The sequence below is a fragment of the Octopus bimaculoides genome, chromosome 1, assembly GCF_001194135.2.
Source record: "Octopus bimaculoides isolate UCB-OBI-ISO-001 chromosome 1, ASM119413v2, whole genome shotgun sequence".
Taxonomy (NCBI): Eukaryota; Metazoa; Mollusca; class Cephalopoda; order Octopoda; family Octopodidae; genus Octopus; species Octopus bimaculoides.
The window spans coordinates 153,730,441-153,755,696 of record NC_068981.1 but is presented as its reverse complement, the minus strand read 5'-3'; the positions used below and the strand labels follow the sequence as shown (position 1 = coordinate 153,755,696).

Here is a 25,256-nt window from a genome sequence, read left to right as displayed (position 1 = left end):
TATATATATATATATATATACATATATATATATATATGTATATATATAATGTTAAGTACAAAGTATGCATTTATGGACAATATGGAAGTAAAAATGTTGTCTGATGACTATTGTTATTGCTAAATTAAACATTTTTTTTACTCCAATTAAGTCATTAGTTCTTTCAGCTATGTTAAGAAAGCTACACAATCTGGAGGCTTGATTTGCCAGTTGTTCTAACTTGGGGCAATTATACCTTAAACTTTTTGTATTACTAAATAACATAATTTAAATATGCTTATAAGCCTGGAAGAATACACTTCACTTAAGCTATCAGTGAAGCGATCTGAAACGTTTAGACTATTATGAAATAAGGATTGTTCTAACTGAATTATGCTCTGAAACACATTGCTTGTTATAGAAATACAATTAAAAATTTTTTTTTTTTTTTTTATGGGGTGTCCTGTACCCTAGAAGTACAAATTCATGGTGATGGAGCCAGGAGTTTGCTATTTTATCAACTTTGAAATTGTTTTACATCTTTTAAGGCTCTTTTACTTTTCACATTCTTGTCTTTTTATGTTTTATTCTGTATACTGTGCACACACTTTTGGCTTTCATTGGTCTTTTTCTTTACTTGATTCATGTCCACCCCCATCCCCACTTTTTCTGTGATATAATATTGTTTCACTTTTAATTCTAACATGATAACACTAAGATTGTAGCATTTGCCATCAAAAAGCAGTTCATACATGCGCTTCTATTTGGTTAATTTGCTTATATTTCGTTACTTTATACTGCATACAAAAGTAAGGACATGCTACATACATACAACTGCCCACAAAAATAGAGATTAATGTATAATTTTTTTCTATGTTCAAAATTTTTGTTTACAATATTGAAAAGATATGCCACCAAAGAAAATACGTAATCTCTTCAGAAACAAGTATAAGGCAAGGAGAATTGAAGAAAACTGAAGGTGAGAGTCTCAAGAGAGAAGGGAGATGAGACTTTCTCAAGATCAGCAAATGCATGCTCCAACACATGAAATGGTGTCTCAAGACTGAAGCGAGATGAGACTCTTAAGATCAGCAAAGGCATGCTGCAGCATGTCAGATGGAGTCTCAAGAGAGAAGGGAGAGGAGACTCTCCCAAGATCGGTAAATGCATGCTTCAGCACTTAATGCTAGATCAATAAAATGTTTTAATGATTAGAGGTCCAATAGAATAGCTCTCAGAAAGAGACTACATACAAATTCATTCTTCACAACCCCTGGAGCTGCTTTCAGATATGATCCATCCCATTCTTATAAAAATGATAATTTTGTCCAAATTGGTGTGCTAAACTCAAACTGTCATTTCTGCAAAGCTTTAAAATTTCCAAATGAAACTAATGGCATGTGCTGCTCAGGCAGTAAGGTATGATTGCCAGCACTATCAGCTCCTCAAACTCTTATGGATCTTCTGGAAGCTGCTTCCATCCAGTCAAAGGATTTTCTGAACAAAATCAGACAATACAATTCTGCATTTCAAATGACATCATTTGGTGCATCTAAAGAGATGGTTGAACATGGATTTATGCTGCCATTCAAAGTTTAAAGCAAGTGTTCCCTGTTACCCACAAATGAACAACCACAGTTACTCCAAATTTACTTTAAGTGATGTAGGATAGCAAACCCAAAGGAGGTGTCAAAACTTCAAACCATGGGTTGTATTAGACGTAGCACCAACTGGCGCAAAGGAGAGCATATTCACGGATAGCTTTTCAGTGTGTTCAAAAATCGCATACCTGTCACCCCCAATTTTCCATGACAGGTTAGGGCCTGGGATGCTCCAAACAGATGCATAGCATGTCGCTTAGTTGAATTAGGCCATCATTTATTCCACAAATGTTTTGCCGTCAATACTGCACTTTCCCATATCAACATAACTGTAATATATATATATATATATATATATATATATATATACATACACACAAACTATGCCATTTTAATCCCAAGCAATGCTGAGTGTCTCTGCTAATTTATACTTATTTACAATTAGATAAGTAATGCTCATTTCATCATCGGCACATTTTGTGAATATCTTTCTTTCCTCATTTTCCAGAGTCAAATAACTTTATTGGATTTACCTGTCTTTCAAGCAATACAACCTGAGGTAAAGAAACTTTTTTTTTTATGACTTTGCTTTTTGTGTTAATTTAATTTTTTATCATCAGATTGTTGAAAATTCTGTTTTTGCTTTTAGCTTTTAATGGTCATTGTTCTGCTATGAATTCATCTAGTAAACTTTGATTTTGATGTACAGATGGCTTTGGGTTTTTTTTTTTTTTTAAATAGAGATGCTTCTATTTAGCCACAGCCTTGGGCTGAAACATATAAAGGAATTCTACATGAATTTAGTTTCATTACGGTTGGTCAATTGGCAGAATCATTAGAGCCCTGTGGTATTTGCTCTGGTTCTTTGTTTTGAGTTCAATTTCTACTGAGGTCAACCGCACCTTTCGTCAATAAAAGGTCAATAAAATAAAATACTTGTTAAGTTTTGGAGTTGATATGATTGACTATTTCTTCCCCGCAAGTTTCTGACATACCTAATTTAGAAACAATTATTTAGAGCAGTGAGTTAACAGATTTGTCAAAGTATTAAATAAAAATGCCTTGTAGTATTGTGCTGCTTCATATTGATTCTAAATCCTGCTAAGGTCAGCTTTGTCATTCATCCTTTGGAGATTGATAAAATAAAATACTAGTCAAATATTGGATTTGATATAATCAGTCATTCCCCTCCCCCACATTTCTGGCCTAATTTGAAAAGCAGTTATTTATGAACTTTACCTATCTAATTCTACTTGAATCACTGTTTTGTCATTTAGATTAGAAATAAGTGGGAAAACTTATAACTTTGGTCAAGATTAGTTTTTAGATTAGAACTGAGGTTATAGTCTAAAAATATCTTCAAAAAGTTATTTATAAACTTTATCTGTTATTAAAAACTATGTATTATATTATTAAAAAATTATGTTTTAGCATTTTAGGGAAAGAAATAAAAAACATATTTAAATTACCTAATTTTTAATCTTTTCCTCTTACAAATTTACATTAGAAATTTAGAAATTTTTCTGATTTTTAACATGTTTTGACAGTTTTGAACAGGAATATGATTGCTGTTTAATTTTTTTATTATTATTATCATGAAATAATAGTTTCTTCATACAAAAATTCGGCTTCATACAAAATAGTTTCTTCATACAAAAATTATTGTAAAATAGTATAAAATGACTTATTAGTGTTGACTTGCATGAAGAGTCTATGGTTTGACTCTTGCTATTGGTGCTACCTTATGTCAATGCCATAGGGTCAAAGAATTGATCTAACAGTAACTGGACATAATTCGGTACATTTCAATTATTTATACACTTTCAGTAGCTCTGTCTTACCTAGAAGTAGATACAATGATGTTTTTGTTTACATCTGTGACTAGAAAAGACATAATTTAAGTGTTGTCAGCGCCGATCAAAAACATTCCAGCTATGACCATTTTTTGTTTTTTTTTGTTTTTTGATATTTTGTTATTGGCGCAATGGCCCAGTGGTTAGGGCTCGCGGACTCGTGGTCATAGGATCGTGGTTTCGATTCCCAGACCATTGTGAGTGCTTATTGAGCGAAAACACCTAAAGCTCCACGAGGTTCAGGCAGGGGATGATGGCGAACCCTGCTATACTCTTTCACCACAACTTTCTCTCACTCTTACTTCCTGTTTCTGTTGTGCCTGTAATTCAAAGGGTCAGCCTTGTCACACTGTGTCACGCTGAATATCCCCGAGAACTACGTTAAGGGTACACGTGTCTGTGGAGTGCTCAGCCACTTGCATGTTGATTTCACTAGCAGGCTGTTCCGTTGATAGGATCAACTGGGACCCTCGATGTCGTAAGCGACGGAGTGCCAACAACAACAATTGGCGCAATGGAGTCAAGGATGACATCTATTGTGGCCTTTCGTCCAATGTTGCTGCTAATAAAATGCTTTCCTTATTTTAGCAAGTATTTCATTCGGTTGCAGTAAATTAATATTCGGTTTACACCAAGAAAAAAAAAAACAAAAAAAAAACAAAATTAATCTTCAGCTAATTAATGCAAGCAAGCTGAAACTTCAAAGTCACTGTCAACTTTTCGCTAACAACACTGTCGAGTGTGTTCATTGCCAGAGCGGCTGTCTGGCTTCCGTGCTAATGGCCCGTAAATAGCACCATTAGAGCGTAATCATTGCCAGCGTCGCCTTCTAGCACTTGTGCTGGTGGCACATTAGAAAATCATTCGAGCGAGGTCATTGCCAGTGCCGCTGGACTGGCTCTTGTGCAGGTGGCACATAAAAAACACCTTTTTGAGCGTGGCCATTGCCAGTGCCGTGTGACTGGCCCTTGTGCCGGTGGTACGTAAAAGCACCCACTACACTCTCGGAGTGGTTGGCGTTAGGAAGAGCATCTAGCTGTAGAAACTCTGCCAGATCAGATTGGAGCCTGGTGCAGCCTTCTGGCTTGCCGGTCCTCAGTCAAATTGTCCAACCCATGCTAGCATGGAAAGCAGACGTTAAACGATGATGATGATGATATATGTATGTATATTGTGTGTGTGTGAAGATGCGTGGCCTAGTGGTTAGGGTGTTGCACTCGTGATTGCTAGATCATGAGTTTGTTTTCTGGATTAAGCAGTATCTCGTTTTCTTAAGCAAAAAGCTTCATTTCTTGATGCTTCTGTTCACTTACCTGTAATTCAAAAGGGCCAGCCTTGTCACATTGTGTCACACTGAATCTTCCTGAGAACTACATTAAAGGTACATGTGTCTGTGGAGTGCTCAGCCACTTGCACATTAGTTTTATGAGCAGGGTGTTCTGTTGATCAGATCAACTGGAAGCCTTGTCATTGTAACTGATGGACCGCCAGTTGTGTGGGTGGGTGTGCATGCGTGTGTGCGCACACATTTGACTCCTGCTGTCAGAGATAGGTTGTTTTTTTTTAATGTCCGTATAGCTTGACTGTTTGGTAAAAAAAGACTAATTGAATAAGTAAATACCAAACTTAGAAGAAGGACTGAGAGTTAAAGCTCCATTATGGCTTTAATCCACTAATTGAAAAAAAGAAATTAAAGAATAAAAGAATTATTTTATTAGAAATATGGTCATAAAATGACTAAATAATGTGTAATTTTGAAGGGTATCTCTCCCTTTCTGTTTCTTTCTTTTTCTCTTTCTCTCTCTCTTTATTTCTCTTTCTTTCTCTTTGTTTCCACTCTCTCTCTCTTTCTTTCTCTTTCTCTCTCTCTATTTCTCTCTCACTCTCTTTCTTTCTCTCTCTCTCTCTCTTTATTTCTTTCTTTCTCTCTCTCTCTCTCTTTATTTCTTTCTTTCTCTCTCTCTCTCTCTCTCTCTCTCCCTCTCCCTCTCCCTCTCTCTCTCTCTCACACACACACACACTTACTTTTCTACATTTTTCCAGGATACTTTCTGACATTAGATCTCCTTATATTTTGACATAGTCATTTAGTTTCTAATGAAATTGAATGTAAATTGTTCCATTGACCTCCATTCACAGTTCAACTTTAGTATATTGAACTTATGATGTTAAACATTCTGTTTCTTCTGGAATGCTCGGTAGAATTTGTAATTTTATTGCCATGTAAGTTTACTTAATCTCATTACATAGTGTTTTTAATGGTAATCTACTTGAAATGTCATAATTGAGATGTAAAATTTCTCTGATCATTAGGGAGCTATAAAAGATCTCTTTCCTAGTCCACTCCTCTTTCTCCTCCTCCGCCTCAGTATCTGGCTGCTGTACAGTTTATCTACTGAGGTATTTCCTGAATGTTGTTAAGGTCAAATATTTCACTCTCCAATTAATCTCCAGACAGAAACACGAGTACTCATTGACAGATTGGTATTGAAAGTAATAACAAGCTGGGGAGCAGCTACTACCATGTTTTCTGCTATTCCCCATACTATTTACTACCGAGTGGGGATTCTGTGAGAGTTTGGTTTTTTTCCAAGAATGATTTGTGGCTAGCCTCTTATATTTGTTGCCAATAACAAATTGTTTACACTATATCTTCTTGTAGTGTTCACCCCCCCCCCTCCATCGTCTCTTCCTTTCCCTGTTTTCCTTTTTAAAAAATAAGAAGGAAGATAGGAAAGAAATACATGTTGTTATTTTCTTTTCCATTTTTTTTTCATAATTCGTTCAGAGTTGCAGTTATCGAAACATTCATTAATTGTGCTACTTCCTATTTTATTCTGTGGGTGCATTGTGTTGTTTTATATTTTCTAACCATAAGAGACAGTGTTTCTGTGCTAGAAATATTACTGTAACTAGCTTCCTGTTATTTTACTTCTCTGTTGATAAAATTGTGAACTTATAAGCTACTGTTTGGGAAAAAATTTAACAAGGATGCAAAAACAATTACCAGCTTACATCTCTTTAAATATATCCTTTATTCACTGTTACTTCTTTACAAGTAAAGTGCTGAGCTTATCTATGTTTGTTGTACAAGAAAGGCAGGAATATTTTTGACTTGCAAACCTTACTTCCTGTTTTAAACAAAAACTTGAAGTATTTTATTAAAGAAAGCTAATTCTATGTTTTAGGTATATTTTATGTTCAGTTGGGAATGAATGTCTACTATGATAAGAGGATATCAAAATGTGTGTGCATGCACATTCACTCAAAATAAGCATATTTAGAATTAAAGAAGTATATCTAATTTCATTTTCCCCAAATCCTTTTATTATAAGAGATTTAGAAAGAGAATGAGAATGCTGGCAGATTGTCTAAATATATCATGTTACTTTAGGGCTCTATAATTGCATTTCTTGTACATCAGATGCTGAGTGTTGGTATATTATAATGTGTTTATAAGTTTCTAAATATAGGATCATTATCTGTGTGTGTGTATGTATGTGTGTGTGTATATATATATATATATATATATATATATATATATATATATATTATAATCATTGTGCTACTAAGTTTGAAGAATTGTTACATAGCTTATATTCAAATCTCTGGTTTTACCAATGTTTTATTGGCCAATATTTCAGTTTTACCAAATTCCAAAATTGGGCGCTACTGTTTTAATTTTGTAGCTTGTTTTCTCTGTATTCACACTGTTCTACACCCCTCCCCTCTCTGATACTCTCCAGCTTCTCTCCCCCTTCATTGTTCATACTGCATTGCATTCATCCACTATTCCATCCTCTACCTCTTTTTCTCTCACTGTCCTCTCCCCATAGCTTCTCTGCCGCCTCAATACCACTCTCTCTCATCTCTCTTCTCTGGTCTACTCACATACACACCTCACCCTTACACCTCTATTTCCTTCAATGACAACTCTGGATTTCTCTTGCCACCCTCATCTATTTTTACCGTTCTTGTTTTTCCCTCACACTTCCCATCCATGTAGAATAGCCCTGGACCATCTACACTAGGGGTTCCCAACTGGGGTCCACAGAAGCTTTTAGGGGCTCCACAAGTAAAAATTGTAATTTGTGGGTCTGTCGTCGTCGTCGTCGTTTAACGTCCGCTTTCCATGCTAGCATGGGTTGGACGATTTGACTGAGGACTGGTGAAACCAGATGGCTACATCAGGCTCCAATCTGATTTGGCAGTTTCTACAGCTGGATGCCCTTCCTAACGCCAACCACTCAGAGAGTGTAGTGGGTGCTTTTACGTGTCACCCTATGAGAGGTACCTGTATTTATTGAAATTTTCACGATTTGTATTTGGAATTTGTTATGAATAAAACGAAATTGTTTCATTGTTAGTTTTTACTAACCTACAAACAAATATTTTATTTCAAAAACTTACATGTGCATATATGGGGTCCCTAGATAAGATAGCTCTCAAGGGAACCACAAGCAAAATAACCCCTGATCTACACAATTCACCTTATCACTTTATACTGTTCTTCCCTTCCTCACTAACCCCTGACACTAATCCCTTCCTTCTCTATTCCTCTATTCACTCTCCCTCTTCTATTCTTCTCCAGTTATAGGGGCCACTTCAAGCCCTTATTTTTGAAATTGCAAGATGGCCTAACTAGTACTGGTACCATGAAAAGAGCACTCACTTGGTACACTTTCGTAAAGTGGTTAGCATTAGGAAAGGCATTCAGCTGTAGAAAGCATGTATAAACAGACATTGGAGCACAACACAATCCTTCAACTCATTGGATCATGCTGACCTGTCCAACCCATACCAGTGTGAAAAATGAATGCTAAATGACAATGATTATATGTCTTTAGTTCCTTTTTATAAAAATATGAATATATATATGCTGTGTGTGAGAAGACCTGGCAAGACAAGTGAGACCATAACCCATGGCCTTTACCAAGGGTGTAGCCAGCCCACTTATGCGTACCTTTCCTTCTTTGGACACAAAACCCTGCTTGCGAAGACCTGTTGAAGCAAGTGAAATCGAATAAAATTCGACGACTGGCACCCATGCCAACCTTTCTTCATTGGATACTAAACTCTGCTTGCGAAGACCTGTTGGGACAAGTGATATTGAAATTGAATCAAATTCGATGGCTGGCACCCGTGCCAGTGGAGCGCTAACAGCACCATCCAAGTGGGATCATTGCCAGAGCAGCTGTCTGGCTTCCATGCCGGTGGCACATAAAAAGCACCATTTGAACATGATTGATACCAGCGTTGCCTTACTGGCACTTGTGCCGGTGGCACAAGAACAAAACATTCGAGCGAAGTTGTTGCCAGTACCACTGGACTGACTCCTGTGCAGGTGGCACGTAAAAAACACCATTTGAGCGTGGCCATTGCCAGTACCGCCAGACTGGCCCTCATGCCGGTGGCAAGTAAAAGCACCCACTACACTCTCTGAGTGGTTGGCATTAGGAAGGGCATCCAGCTGTAGAAATTCTGCCTGATCAGATTGGTGCCTGGTGCAGCCATCTGGTTCGCCCATCCTCAGTCAAATCGTCCAACCCATGCTAGCATGGAAAGCGGATATTAAATGATGATGATGAATAAGAAACAAAATGTTTATTAAATTTTGTCAGTATGTGGTATTTCTTATATATTTATTTAGAATACTTTCAGGGAGATTTTTTTTAATGTATTTAAAGTTATTTAAAAATTTTACTTGGATTTTCATATCTATTTTACAAGAACATTCCCACCCCCTCAAAAAAAAAGAAGAAAAAGAAAAATATTCTCTTAAATGCCTTTTATTTAATCTCAAATTTGCTTTCATGTATTGTAGGAGCTGACTTCTTGTGCATGGACCACAAAAGAAAAGTTGATCAAAGCCCCCAATGTAGTAGCTTTTACTCGGCGATTCAATCATGTAAGTTGTTATCAATTGACGTATTGGAGCTGAACACACACATCTATATACTCTTCTTATCTCCTACAGTCTGCATGTTCATGCTTTCTCTGATCATTTAACAATGTATTCAGTTCTGATTTTCATTTCCTGTTTTCCTAGTTTCCATTGTGCTTCACAAGTATTCTTAGAGGCATTAATAGTTGCATTGATAACTATGTAGAGAAGATTCGTTTTTCTTGTTTTTTTTCCCCCCATTTTATTTTATTTTATTTTATTTTATATACAGGTTTTGCTGTTTAAAAGTTCATAATTATTTAAATCAAAATGAAACCATAGTAGTTGGCTGGTTGAATGCTTGATAAAGAGTAATTGGGTCATTAATTTGTTTTTCTATGAAAGAGCGAAATAAATGGTCAGACTAGTTTTGTAGAAGAGAGCTGTGCTACACATTTTTGAATGTTTTTATAAATAATGGGAAAAGGGAACCCTCTATTACTCTGTGTGGGTGTGTGTATGTTGTTGTCTCTATAGACAAAAAACATTACTGTGTAGCATGAGGGAACCCTCTTAAAGTTAGATAGAAATAAGAAGCTGGAGGTTAATGCAGTCTTAAGGTACATTAGTTTTGAGGGTTTTTAGTAGAGAATGAATGTTTGCTTGTAACATGAGATGTAGATGTAGATGTGTTAAGTTTAATTTACTGGGGATTTTATTTGTATAGGTATAGGCATAGCTGTGTGCTTAAGAAGCACACTTTGCAACTGCCTGGTTTTGAGTTCAGTCCCACTGCATGACACCTTGAGCAAGTGTCTTCTTCTAAAGCCCTTGGCTGACCAATGTCATGTGAGTGAATTTGTGAGAAGGAAACTATATGGAAGCCCATCACATGTGCATGTGTGGGCATCTGTGTCTTTCCATTCCATGCTTGATATTCCACTGCTTGATAACCAGTGTTGGTTTGTTTACGCATCTCTGGCTTAGCAGTTCAGTAAAAGAGACAGATAGCACAAGTGCCAGACTTAAAGATAAATACTGGAGTCAATTTGTTCAAATAAATGCTTCAAGGTAGTAGCCTAACTGGCCGCAGTCCAATGACTAAAATGAGATAACAGATTCATTTACTATTACAATTTGTTATTAATGTCATTAGTTAATATTTTTGTAACAAACCAAGTACTGGTTCACTGCATTTCTTATTTCTTTATTGCACACAAGGGGCTAAACATAGAGGGGACAAACAAGGACAGACAAAGGGATTAAGTCGATTACATCGACCCCAGTACATAACTGGTACTTAATTTATCAACCCTGAGAGGATGAAAGGCAAAATCGACCTCGGCGGAATTTGAACTCAGAATGTAACAGCTTAAGCATTTCACCTGGCGTGCTAATGTTTCTGCCAGCTCGCCCTCCTTCACTGCATTTTTGATGACAAAAATCTCTAGGATGTATCTTAACTCAATGCAAAGGATTTCATCCATAAAACACGATTTTTTACTATTTTGTTTTCTGTTGCTGATGGTTATATCCTACAGAGGTATAAATTGATGAAAAATATGTCCACATAAATACAGCACCATGACCACCACCACCACCACCACCACCACCACCACAACAACAACTACTACATTCATATTTCCATATTAAAATAGGTCAAATGAGACTTGTCAAGGCAGATTTTCTATAGTGGCATTAATAACGTTTTCACAGCTTGTAAACAATGGCAGGATATGGGAGGACATGAATACTCGAGCCCCACCTCGATGATGAATCTCCCATGGTTTCCACATACAAATTTCTCTCACAAGGCATTGGTCAGTCCAAGAATACACTGTCCCGCAGCACAATGCAGCGGGAACAAGTGCAAAACTTCATAGTTGCAAAATGTACTTCCTAATCACATGGCCATAACTGCACTTGCACATATATGCATGAACATATGCATGCATAAGTACATGCAAACTCACACACATCAACTTGCACACACTTGCACACACGCACACACACATGCACACATTTGCACACTCACATGTGCGCACACCCACACAATGGTTACCAAACATTTTCTATCTACCAAACTCCACTCAAGTTATTTCTCATACTGAAATAACAGTAAAAGACACTAAATGAATTCTAGGGCCACATGTTTGTGTTGGCAAAGTGAACTCATTAATCACACAGCAATGCCTGGTGTGTTTATGCCACCATACCTTAGCAGTTTGGCAAAACAGACTGATAATTAATAAAAGTACCAAGCTTAAAAAAGAAAAAGTACTGGGGTTGATTCATTCAGCTAAAAATCCTTGAAGGTGGTGCCTTAGCATGGTTGCAGCCTAATGAATGAAACAAGAAGATAGAAGATAATTGTGAATATTGTGAATACTGTCTAGAGTCCAAGGACTCAAAAGGCCTCTTACCTGGTTTCTATGACAGATAGAAGTGACTGAGATCACAACAATCCATCACAGTTAAATAAGACACCAATCCATCACAGTTAAATAAGATAGTTTTTTTTACATGCTAAATGTATTATTGATCCCTGCCTGGGATTGAACTTAGAATACAAGGGTAATAGCCTGCGCTCTTATCCACTACACTATATACCTGTAGGCAATTATTGGGTGAATTTTAGGGCTTATAAAGCTAGTATTTTATCTTTTCTTAATACTGGTTCCCATATTATATTCATATCTGCACTAGGTCTGCTTAGAAGGTTATTGTGTTATAGCATATGTGCAGCCCCTTTTAATTTTTGTATTTTCCAGTGGTGTTCTCTATCAGTTATTTTAAATTCATCCCACAGTGGGAGGTGGTCTCCGTTTTTCTATACACGATCAGCTATACCTGATTTTTCAACATCCCCTTGTCACACACAGCTTTATGATATTCCTCTACCCTTACTTTAAGGGGGCAGCATGTTTCACCTTTGTATAGCCTACCACAACTGCTTGGGATAGAGTGCATGCAGTTTTGGGCCATATTTTTTATGGATGGTTTTACTCGGAGAAGATATTTGCGAAGTGTTGTATTACTCCTCAATACTGTCCTGATGTCATATGGACCACACATCTTTTGTATCTTTTCCAAGAGGCCCTTTAACATAAGGTAGACTGACTGTACTCAGTTTAAGGGTTTCATTCTCTCTCCTCTTCCTAATTGGAGTGGATAGTATATTCTTTAGGTAGATTGTTTCTTAACCTGATCATTTCTTCCTGGTGTGTATCGGGATCGCTACTTATAGTGTTTGCTCGATGTTTTAGGCACTGAGCAATCCCTCTCTTTATACTGCATGGATGGTGGGAATTGAAGCTGAGGTATTGTCCAATGAAGGTTGGCTTGTGGTATACGGATGTCCTGTATACTAAAACTGAAATGTTGTGATAACAGCAAGCAAGATGAGGACACCTATCTGTCTATTGTAAATAATGTATTGGCACTCTCTTGGTTATGGTGATGAAGTTTGCAGTTGATTCAATCAGCAGAACAGCCTGTTTGTGAAATCAATGTGCAAAAGTGGCTGAGCACTCCACAAACCTGCATATCCTTAATGTAGTTCTTGGAGATTCAGAATGCGACAAGGCTGGTCTTTTGAAATACAAGTACTACATATTTTTTTGCCAGCTGAGTAGACTGGAGCAACGTGAAATAAAGTGTCTTGCTCAAGGACACAATGTGCCACCAGGAATTGAACTCATGACCTTATCATGAGATGAGTACCTTAACCACTAAGCCACATGCCTTCAAATGTAGATGTAGGTATGGGTAATTGAAGAAAGAAAGCATGTTATGAGGAACCTTGGGCATCATTTTATTTTCTTGATCTGTGAATGTATTAATTTATTTCATTCAGGTGATTTGTTTTGAATACATGATTTTTACACTTTGTCCATTCACTCACTCATAGGTTTCTTATCTCACATGCTCAGCCCCTCTCACTGCTCCCACCATCAGTCTCTTCCTCATGCCATCACTCTACTCTGCACCTCATTCCACTCCATTCTGCATCAGACGCCACTCCACTGTGCATGCTGTAATGCTACTCCACATCACATAACACCACTTCAGATAGAAAATCTCCACTTGTGCCAGTCATGCTGCACTACCATCATGTCACTTCACACCACACTATGCCACTCTATCATTCTATTCTACTTCCATTTGATTCCCTACTACACCATCCTACTCCAGTCAACCCCTACTCCACACCATCTTCATCACATTATTCTAAAGTTCCTGTGAAATATTTCTCATTAGTACAAATGTACTCTGTCCTGGGATTATTTAGTTAGACCTCAACAAAAGTCAATTGTATTAGTGACTCTCTTGTCTTTATCAGATCATATGCAGCTCTGTTGCAAACCAGTATCATATTTTCTACTTCCTAAATATTTATGAATTACTTTTTATTTTATTTTGATATTTATTTCAATATTTATATGCTTATTTTATTAAAAGAAACCCACACCAATACCATTGTATTCACTGTCGTTTTATTTTGTATTTTGTATCGTATATATATATTGATTATTAATTATATATATGATTATGTATCAGTCTATTGTACATCTACAAAAGATGGAATATAACAGTGACCAAACTGTACAGCAGCAAAAATGACTTTGATACTTAGTAGTATACATTCCTCTTCTTCCCATGTTTTTCATCTTGTGCCTGCTTTCCATGTTGGAGTGGTTTGGTTAACCATTTGTGTTCTCTTTGATGGGTTGGATGCTTTTAAGTTTCACTTGTTGGCATTGATTTCTACAGCTGGATGTCCTTCATAACATCAACAACTTTTCAGAGTTTATTGGGTGCCTTTTATCATAGTCCTAGCACCAAGGAGATTGCCATATCTTTGACAAGACTAAAAGATCCCTTCATCCCCACAGCTTCATTTGTTCACAAACCATTTTACAGAGTATCTCAAGTGGTATTAAGATAACACTAACAGGTGGAGTTGTATTGTACCCTGTAAGATTAGAAGTTGTCACCCTTTTACGATGTATGTGTTCACTTGTTCTTTTCTATTTGGCCGAGGAACTGATCAGTGGAGAGCAATAGTGACAGGAGAAGAAAGCAATAATGTGATGGTAGAAACTGTAATTGGGATGAGAGCGTGGTGGATAGTAAGAGGTGAATAAATGGTGAGCAAATGATGGATGTTGATATCAAATAGCTAGGGGAAAATAGAGGGAAAGGGAGAACAGAATGGAATAATGGCAGAGTATATGGGACACATGATTTGATGTGGTCCTTTATGCATATGATTTGAGATGGACATGGAGGGTTACAATTATAAGAATGTAAATGTGAGGGTTTGAGTGTTGAAAATATGTGGGGGCCTGTTTTTTGTTAAAAGTAATAAATTATAAAACTACGACAAAGGAAAATTAGGAATGTCCTTGTTTATGAGTTTAGTCTTTTAGTTTTAACATTGATGTACTTTAGATCTTTGAGCACCTAAATCAACCTAACAAATGTTCATTTTTAAAAGTAATTAAATTCATAGCTCTTCCTTATTAAGATTAAAGCAGTGTTTAAATATAAAAGAGAGAGGGATGTAATATGAAAGATGATATGAAATAAAACTACATCGTAGAAGATTAAAAAGTTTATTTTTACAAAATTGATTAAAAAAAACTATGTGTTGAATTGGAGTTTAACACCCTCCCCCAATTTACTGACATCATGTTCTTTGAAACAAAATTGCTTCAACCAGATTCTCTTTCACAGAAACCTTTAAATCTCATTTGATTATTTTGAAATTAGTTATTTGTAGAACTGGTTAATTTGATTTCTGTGAAATTGGAAATTTGAAAGTATTATATTACATTTAATCAGTCAGATTTGGTTCCTTTTTTATTGACTCCCTATTTAGTAACCCTGTAATCGCTTCTGACTCTGGCTCCACAGCCTTGGCTTAATTATATTATCTTTCATCACATACTTTGCAAAACACGTACAACTCTAAAATATATTCATTCCAGTATTCATTTTTCCTTCTCTTTTTTTCCATTTGTAAGCCCTTTTTTCTTCTTTTTTTGCAGGTGAATTTCTGGGTGCAGAGAGAAATTCTTAGCTGCTTAACATTGAAAACAAGAGCGGAAGTATTAGCTCACTTCATAAAAATAGCCAGAGTAAGTTTCGTGTTTAATATTGAGCTGTTTTTCTTTAATTCTGAATTGAGTGATGAAGATTGGAAAGCTTCTATAAAGTGTGAGAGAGAGGTGAGGGGAAGGGGGAATACACTAGGGTAAAAATAAGATCCGTCATGGCTTCTTAGGTAGGAGTTGTATTTTATGTAAGTTAGGATAAGTATAATTTGCAAAATACAAAACAGCTTGCAACATACAACATATATTCAACACACATGCATGGCACCAAATAACAATAACATACACTCATGAGAGAGACATACGACCTGGACAAGCGCACATGCCCATGACAAGCGCACATGCCCATGACAAGCGCACATGCCCATGACAAGCGCACATGCCCATGACAAGCGCACATGCCCATGACAAGCGCATGCACCCCACCCCATTGGCTCTTTAAATGGTAGGACAACAACCTATGGATTTCTCCAGTGTTGTTGGTTAATCCTACATCAGCCCTGGTCAAGCAGACTTGCAGACCTATGATCAAACTTTAAAAAAAAAAAAAACAGTTGCAAGGATTTGCGGTAGATTTAGTTGCTAATTTATTGTAGGTTGTCTGACTGCATAGAAACTCCATTTGGCCTGTTTATGGGTAGGACTAAAATACAGAACACCAATGTTTATTTATTTGAAGTTGAGACTCCATTTTATAGCTACTCTGAGTCTTGTGGTGTTGAAGAATGGGAAAACTCAGATTAGCAATGGAGGTTTAGCTTCAGGTTTGAGTAATAGAATAAGCTCAACCTACAAGGATATTTAAGTACTTTTTTTTCATTTAGATCTGTATGTGTATGTGTGTGCATTATACTATGTGTAAAAGTATATTTGTACAACTTCATTAACACCCATATGCTCATGTATAAGGCTTGCTTTTTGTTTCTTTTATTTCAGAAATTACTTGACATGAACAATTTACACTCAGTGATGGCTGTGTTATCAGCTCTTCAGAGTGCTGCAATATTCAGATTGTCCAAGACATGGATGGTAAGTGGAATTCATCTGATTTTAGTTACTTGCTTTTATATTTTGTTGTGTTGCCTCAGTGAGCTCTGATTGAGTCGATCTATGTTATACATTTGTAATGTCATCATTAGCAGAATCGTTAGCATACTGAGCAACATGCTTAATGGCATTTCATCTGTCTTTATTCCTTGAGTTCAAATTCTACCAAAATAGACTAGTATGGCCACAATAAAACTCACCATCAGCCAATATATCAAGGAGCCTGATTGGATGGAGACCATGTACAATAACCTGATACAAATAGCAGCTAAATATCTCTATGATTCATATCTTTGGATTATAAAAAAAAATGGACACATTGCATAATGCATTCCTAGATTCATTATAATTGGGGTTTGGGGAATAGGAGGATGTTTATGCTTAAAACATATTTTCATCATAGAATTAGAGCTGACTCAAGTTAGCTCTAATTCAATCAGTATATTCCATATTGCTACTAATTTTTTTAAATGTCAATATTGGTTAAACTATATGGAATTTAGATTAGCTTTGGAACTCAATTTAAACACACACTAAAATGACAATGACGTAATCAGAAAGCAAGTATCTGGAAGTTGAGAAGTTAGATTAGCATGTGTAAGTGGCATGATATTTTGTTTCCACTGGAGAAAAACAATCACAGCAAAATTATTTTCAGTATTCACTAATATACTGTTATTATGATACTGTTTTGTAGGAACTGTTAATCAAAATAAAGGAAAAAAACAAAAAAAAAAAACAGGACAAAAGTAAACAGACCATGAGGCTTGTTTTAAAAAAATACATTGATTGATGAAACAAAGAAAAAAATGGGGGCTCCCTATTAGAAAAGCATGTTTGTTAATCACTCATTCTTTATAATTGAAATTCTAAACTCCCACCACTCATTTTTTTTTGCTAATGCAGACATCTAATACAAAACACAGCCATTAGTGTGAACATAGGGCTGTTGCTGTTATAGAGGTGGTGGTGGTGGTTGCTGCTGGGGAGGCAATGCTTTAAAAAAAAACTACATTGTACTATTTACAAAATGGGTCAGATTTCAAAACCACACAAACCAACAATTAATGTTTTTATTTTTAATTTTGTAAAATTTCAGTCAATTTAAGAATTAAAAATGGCAAGTGGCATAGAATAATGGCAAGCTAACACTGAGCTGTGTTAAAAATCTGGTTTTAATTCCTGATTGTAGCCATTTCATTTTCATCATGCTATTAATAACCTTGGTAAAAGTGTTGCCATCATAAGTCTTCACCCTCCATACTTATGTAAAAGGCAACATTGATATTTCCAGGATAGCTATATATGTTTGTGTGTGTATATGTATAACAGCTGAAAATTGCAGATCACTTTGTTGCATGTTCCATGCTTTTGCTAATTATTTCTGTTGTCCATGTAGTCATGGGCAAATGTAGATACCCTTTTGGCTCACCTACTCTTGGCCCAGCAGAACATCCAGGATGTGACAGCTGGAGAGAAAGAGGGTTGCTACTTCATTTATTGACACCACAGAGAATTGAAAGATAAACAACAGATATCAGCTCACAAGAGGTTGCAAAGCAAAGTTGACTTCAGTAGGATTTGAACTCTGAATACAAAGGTTTGGGGTAAAAATATTGCAATGCAGTCTGTCTGATGCTTTAATGACTTGGCCAGTGTTGCTACCTGCCTCCCCATCCCTGCCCTACAGTTATTTGCTCCTCAACTGTTTTTTTTAACAAAGTATAAAATGTAAAATACCATTCATACTTTCAAAGGAAAATATGACCCACACCACTGGAATATTTTGGTTGAAAAAAAATTCAATGTCTTTATATCTGTGTGTGTATATGAGTTATAGAAGTCAGGCGGTACTGGCAATGGCCATGCTCAAATGGTGTTTTTTTTTTTTACGTGTCACCTGCACAGGAGCCAGTCCAGTGGCACTAGCAACAACCTCGCTCGAATGTTTTTTCACGTGCCACCAGCACAAGTGCCAGTAAGGCGACACTGGTAACGATCACGCCCAAATGGTGCTTTTTATGTGCCACCGGCACGGAAGCCAAACGGCTGCTCTGGCAATGATCACGCTCAGATGGTGCTGTTAGCGCTCCTCTGGCATTTGGCTCAATTTCGATTTCATTTGCCCCAACAGGTCTTTGCAAGTAGAGTTTAGTTTATATTTAACAAAAGTAATCTGAACACTAAAGGGTGAAAACAGGAAGTTTGTATTGTAGAAGCAGGAGTGGTCTCAGGCAGGTGGATATTAAAGAGGCTGAGTGACAGATCATCACAGAATGCCTTTGATCTATAGGCCAAGACCATTCAAGGTTGACAAGGAGCTAAACAATAACACAAAAGAACCAATCTTAACACAATGAGAAATTCATACCTTCAGAGAAACTTCAAACAAAGAAGTAAAGGCAGTTACTTGGGTCATAACTGTATGAAATGTCTAACTTCTAACTTAGCAATTTATCCTCACATAGAGTGATATAAATTGCATAAATCAACATATAAGTTCTGAAGAAAACATTATTTCACTAGGTGTTTACTAAAAGAATTTAAATGAAACAAAATATCTTTAAATTGAGAGAGAGAGCATAGTGTTTTTATATATTTGTATAATGTATATATATATATATATATATATATATATATATATGAATAAAAATAAATATACAAAATAAAAATTAAAAAAATATATATACAAAAAAAGGGTTTCGTATGATTGTGTATAGAGGAATATATTATTTAAAGGAGTTCCAACTCTTTCTGTTTTTTATGTTTTATTTATATTCTTATAAAATTAATGTGGGATATGGAATATATAATATAATATAAATGGTAAAATGAAATGAAGTATTGAATGTCTTATTGAATATATGAAATATTGAGTATTAAATACAGAGAATCAAATATATAAAGGCGAGTACGTACTTTCATGCCTATTCGCATTCTTGTCCAGAATCATGCTGGACGTGGAGGAGGAGAGAAAATAGTAATTCAGTGAAGGAGAAATAGTGAGAGTAATAGCCCTGACTGAGAGGGAGTGAGAGAAAGGAAGGGGTGATAGATGAATAAGGAAGGAAGGAGTGAAAAAAAAAAGAATTAGCGTTTCAACTCAATGTGAGTATGTGTGTGAGTATGTACAAGGAACGTATATGAATGTTTGTATGTGTGATTATTATGTACCATTTTTAAATATATAAAATATTACAATTAGCCGTCATTATTGATGGCACATGTCCAGCTAGTATTATTATAATTTGGTTGGGAAAGGTGGTGAGCTGGCATGATTGTTAGCTGGCATGATTGTTAGCATGCCTGACAATATGCTTAGTGGCATTTCTTCTGGCTATTTGTGTTTAGGTTTCAAATCCTGCTGAGGTCACCTTTGTTTTTCATCTTTTTGGGGGTCAATTAAAAATAAAGTACCAGTGAGCTTGTTAAAAATATATATTCGTGACTAAGGTGGTATTAATACTGAGAGGTAATATTATCCCCTCTTAAACGTCGATGGTCAGTGTTACTGACTAACTCCTCCCCTCTAAAATTGCTGATCTTGTGCTAAAATTTGAAACCATTGTATTTTAGTAGTCATATTACCAATAAAACATACTCCCCGCAGCTGTGATCCACTTCAGTTTTATTTATAGTTTTGAATATATTGTGAGAAACTTTTCAACATCCAAATCATGGAAGATTTGAAAAATCAAGAAAGCTCACAGATATCTGTGATGAAAAAATTGTTTTCATTTGTGGGAATCCCTAAAGAAATGAGTTGGGGTTTTGTTGTGGTTTATTTTCTTAACTAACAATACTTAATGGTTAAGATTTGTTTACAAGTTGAATAATTATGAATGGCACGTAAAAGCACCCACTACACTCTCTGAGTGGTTGGCGTTAGGAAGGGCATCCAGCTGTAGAAACTCTGCCAAATCAGATTGGAGCCTGGTGTAGCCATTGGGTTTCACCAGTCCTCAGTCAAATCGTCCAACCCATGCTAGCATAGAAAGCAGACGTTAAACGATGATGATGATGATAAACCTTCCAGTTATTCCAGTTTGGGAAGGAATGCAGTGGTAATGAGCACTGCTATTTCTTCTGTAACTTATAAATACAACTCTTGGTGATCATGACAGCTAATTGTAATTAGAGTATTACTTAAATTAAATAACATTTGATAAATTGTAGGACAATATTTTTTTAAGTAGAATATTGCTGGAATATGAACTAGCCATGTTAAGACCAAATGTTCTACCTGTTTTCTGTTCAAAGAGGCCAGATCTAACTGCTCACACCTACCTTACAATGTTATTTTAGAAAAATAAGCAATCAGATCATTGAAATCTTGACGCATTGAGGCAATGCATAAATAATTCAAAACAATGTAAATAAGTATTACATTTGACAGGGTAATCTGAATATTAAAGGAATAATTGTTATATTTCTTTATGATTATTATTATCGTGTCACTACTCCTATTAATTCATACATCCTAATTTTCAAAATGACATGTGAAACCTTCATAATTTATGATTTTGTTTTTTACCAATAAATATAATTCCTGAAATATCTAATATCAGTTACCTCATTAATCTAGTTTTCTGTAAATTTTCAGATGTTGTCTCGAAAAGATAAATCCTCCTATGAAAAGATAGCAGACCTCTTCTCTGAGAACAACAACCGACAAAAGTTACGAGATTACATGGATCACGTCAAATTGCCATGCATTCCTTATTTAGGTTAGTGTGCACTGTTTTGTGTTATGTATTGGTTTCAACACAAGAGTTGATTAATGCATTATTAGGACTTGAGTGCTTCTGTATAATTGTGTTTACTGTTGGCTGTTTATTTGATGGGTGGGGCATTGAAAAATATTTCAGTAAAATATTATTGGAGATAAAAAGAATATAGTGAATAAATACACTGATTACAATATTGGTGTTGAATAGATATGTTCAGTTTCAACTAATAAGTGCAGGCATGGCTGTGTGGTTTTGAAGTTTATTTAGTAACCATATGGTTTTGAGTTCAGTCCCATTACATGGTGCATTGGGCATTTGTCTTCGAATATAGCCTCATGCTGATAAATGTCATGTGAAGGGAATTGGTGGATGGAAACTGCAAGAAACCTATCATGTATGTATATGTGCACATGTCCATCAATGTATATAAGTTTTTTGCTCGTCATCACTGGAGAGAAATGGTGCTGATTCCTTGTTGACATTATGATCGATCACTGTATGGTTTTTGAAGACCTGTGGCTTGAAGATATCCCTTACTTGAAAAATGGGTAAGAGTTAGCAACAAACCGAACATCTCGCCATAAAAAATCCTACCTCAAATATATCTCCATTGAAACTCAAACTAGCATGGAAAACTGGATGATAAAAAATTGAACAAATAAACTGAATATCTCCTTGTCTCTAATAATTAAAGATTTCTTTGTGCATGGAATTGTATGTGTAAGTTTGATATGCTTATTCAGTTAACCAACACTAGCTTTCAAGCCTTAGGCTAAATTTTGTTTGAAGTATCATTTCTAGAAAATTCAAGTAAGTTTATCAGAGAATGAAGCAGCATTTGATTCAGAATACAGAATATACTTACTGTTCTTACTTGAGAGAATTAATCTTTTCTTTTTTTTTTTAACCACTTTAGTCATGGCAACATTCTTTAAATTACATATAAATTCGATCTTGTTGTTATAACATATTCTCAAAAATTTCAGAATTTAACCAAATATCATATGTATGTTCCTCCCCTTTTAAGATGATGTATTATTAAAGGATATTTAGCTACTATTTCTAGTAGCTCAGATAACCATGTAAAAATATCCTTTGTTTTGATACTGTAAGTTTATTTAATTATTCTCTATTATAGGGTTGCACCTAACTGACTTGATCTACATAGATGTTGCTCATCCACACTCAGGAGGTCTAGAAAGCCATCCACGGAGGATACATATGAATAATATTCTTAGGGTCATTGCAGACTTCCAACAGTCTAAATATGGTAAGTATCTACTTCTATATTTACATGGAATGTTCATTCATATCTTTCTTAACAAACACTTTACTTTCCCATGAATACCTATGGTTTTAGTTTCAGCTCTTATGTGGCAAGGTGCCACATGTGGCAGTGTGGTTGAGAGGTTCTCTTCTTGTCCATAAGGTGTTGAGTCTTTGGCACTGGGGCACCTGGAGCTTGTGCCTTTTATTGTAACTGTGAGCTAATAATATCCTGTGAGTGGACTTAGTAGATGGAAATTGTGTGTGCGTGTGTGTGTGTGTATGCAGGGTGCAGTGAATATATTGTCATCTAAATTATGCAAAATGAAAATAATACTGAAATCTTATTTTAACAGATATATTTACCAAAATTACATAAAAAACATCTTGAAATACTAAAGAGTAAATTTATTCGATAAAATCACCATTGCCTTCAAGATGACTTTGGAAACTCCTGCAACTCTTTTGGATGGTTCCCTTGTTTAAGTTGGTGAATGCTGCCATAATCCTTGCCTTCAGTACATCTTTGGTGTTACAAGGAGTTTTGTTGGTCTCTTGCTCAATTGTGCCCCACACATAATAATCAATAGGGTTACTGTCCAGGGAGTTAAGTGGCCAGATGTTGGGGGTGATGTGGTCGCAGAAATTTTCTGACAGCCATGACTAGGTGCTCTTGCTTATGTTGCATGGTGCAGTCCTGTTGCCAGACATAGGGTCTTCCAGCAGCCACCTCTTGACCCAGGGCTGCACTATCACCTCCAGGCCTCCATATTGAGTCTGAAGCTGTGTGGGAAGATGAATGGAGGCATAATGTTGCCATCACTAGTGATCACTCCAAACACTATGATGTTGACTGGATGTTTGATTTTTATCACTTTCGTTACATGTTTTGATACCAGTGTCATGCAAATGGCACCCATGCCGGTGACATGTAAAGGCACCCATTACACTCTCGGAGTGGTAGGCATTAAGAAGAACATCCAGCTGTAGAAAACCATGCCAAATCAGACTGGAGTCTGGTGTAGCCTTCTAGTGTGCCAGCCCGGTCAAACCATTCAACCCATGCCAGCTTGGATGATAGATGATATATCTATATATGCGCGTGCGCGCTCGCGCTCACACACATGTATATGATGTATATGTATATTATTGGTTGCATATACTTAATGTATGTGTTTTGTTTGATCACCAATTTGCTGCAGTATAACACCTGCGGGACAACCTCCTCATTTATGCTGGGTGTTAAAATACTTGAAAGTCATAGGCTGGTGAGATAATTTGCTTCCAATCAAATTTAAGAGCGAGGATACAGATATTTCAATGAGGGATTTGTTCCCCAAACACTATACCACAGTGAATTGGTGAACAAACAAAACCCACATGTGCAGTTGATAGCATTTACAACACCAGCACTGTTTTAATTCATTATTGAATATATATATATATATATATATATATATATACTAGGAAGGGCATCCAGCTGTAGAAACTCTGCCAAATCAGACTGGAGCCTGGTGTTGCCATCCGGTTTCACCAGTCCTCAGTCAAATCGTCCAACCCAAGCTAGCATGGAAAGCGGACGTTAAACGATGATGATGATGATGATATATATATATATATATATATTACACACACACACACACACACACACACACGTGTATGTTTGTGTGAATATTTACATTCTTTGTTTGGAAATAGTGTTGGGCTACAAACAGTTGATTTTTTTTGACAAATCCTGTCAACAAATTGTTTTCTAGCACTGTACTTTGAAAGGTATGTGAAATAAAATTTAAAAAAAAACCTTTACTTGATCAATAGGTGAAAGTTAGTAATTAGAAGCATCTGGTTGTAAAAGTTTTAATGATACGTACTCATTTAACCTCACACTAGCTTGGAAAAATGGACTTAAAACAAATTTACATATTACATAGTTAAGTGGATGGCATCTATTGGTTAAAATTTATATAGTTTGTGGGGATCATTAAGTGATGGCAAATGTTTGCTGTGTAATGGATATATTACATGTTTATATGAAATACATTAACATGTTTTGTATGGTTGTATGTTGTCTGTTAACTGATTGCATTTGTTTAGTTGATGTTTACTATGATTGTTATGGAAAAGCAAAGCACTCCTAACTAATTTTGATGTTTAGCTATATACTTTGCTGGCTAACTACATACATGTGGTATGGATGTCAGCAGCTTGTATTGTGTTAAAAGCAATAGAATCTTGTTTTATTGCTTTCACATTCATCAGAAGATGGTAAGGAATTATGTTTTCAATAACACACATACCATTTGCAAGCGAGTGTAACTTGGTGGCATGCACCAGCCTTTTGCTAATTGTTTTAGTTATTAAAAACAGACAGACACTCTATCAACCATTCATTCCATCTTTGAGCCAGTGTAACATCCATGATGTTACAGCTAAAAGGAATTCCTGACAAAAATCCAACCTCAATGTAACAACTGGCCTTCTAGAGATAGAAGCCAAATTCTCTCAAATTATACCCTACTGTCTTAGCCAGCGTGTTTCAATAAAAGATGGTATGATCACTGCTTGATAAGGGGTGACTTGAAGCTAAACAGCTCCTGTTTTGGAAATTATTGGATATTAAAGAATAAGAAAATGCTAATTAATTATAATTTAACTTCATCTCTTAATGCTCGAAGGAGTGAGTTTAGGCTTTTTCTCTCTGCCAAAACTCCTTTGTGTGTGTGTGTGTGTGTGTGTGTGTGTGTGTGTAAAGCACATACACATGCACAATCTGTTGT

General features: G+C 35.9%; 1 protein-coding gene across 8 annotated transcripts in view; it reads left to right on the top strand.

Moving 5' to 3' along the window:
* LOC106870506 (ras-specific guanine nucleotide-releasing factor RalGPS1) overlaps positions 1-25,256 on the top strand; it is a 208,003-nt gene that overhangs the window by 154,437 nt on the left and 28,310 nt on the right. For all 8 annotated transcript variants that reach the window (XM_052971621.1, XM_052971633.1, XM_052971627.1 and 5 more), the window contains 6 exons: positions 2,089-2,139; positions 9,258-9,341; positions 15,371-15,460; positions 16,373-16,465; positions 21,087-21,210; positions 22,352-22,483. In XM_052971621.1, coding sequence (XP_052827581.1) covers positions 2,089-2,139; positions 9,258-9,341; positions 15,371-15,460; positions 16,373-16,465; positions 21,087-21,210; positions 22,352-22,483 — 574 coding nt within the window. The remainder of the gene's footprint in view (positions 1-2,088; positions 2,140-9,257; positions 9,342-15,370; positions 15,461-16,372; positions 16,466-21,086; positions 21,211-22,351; positions 22,484-25,256) is intronic.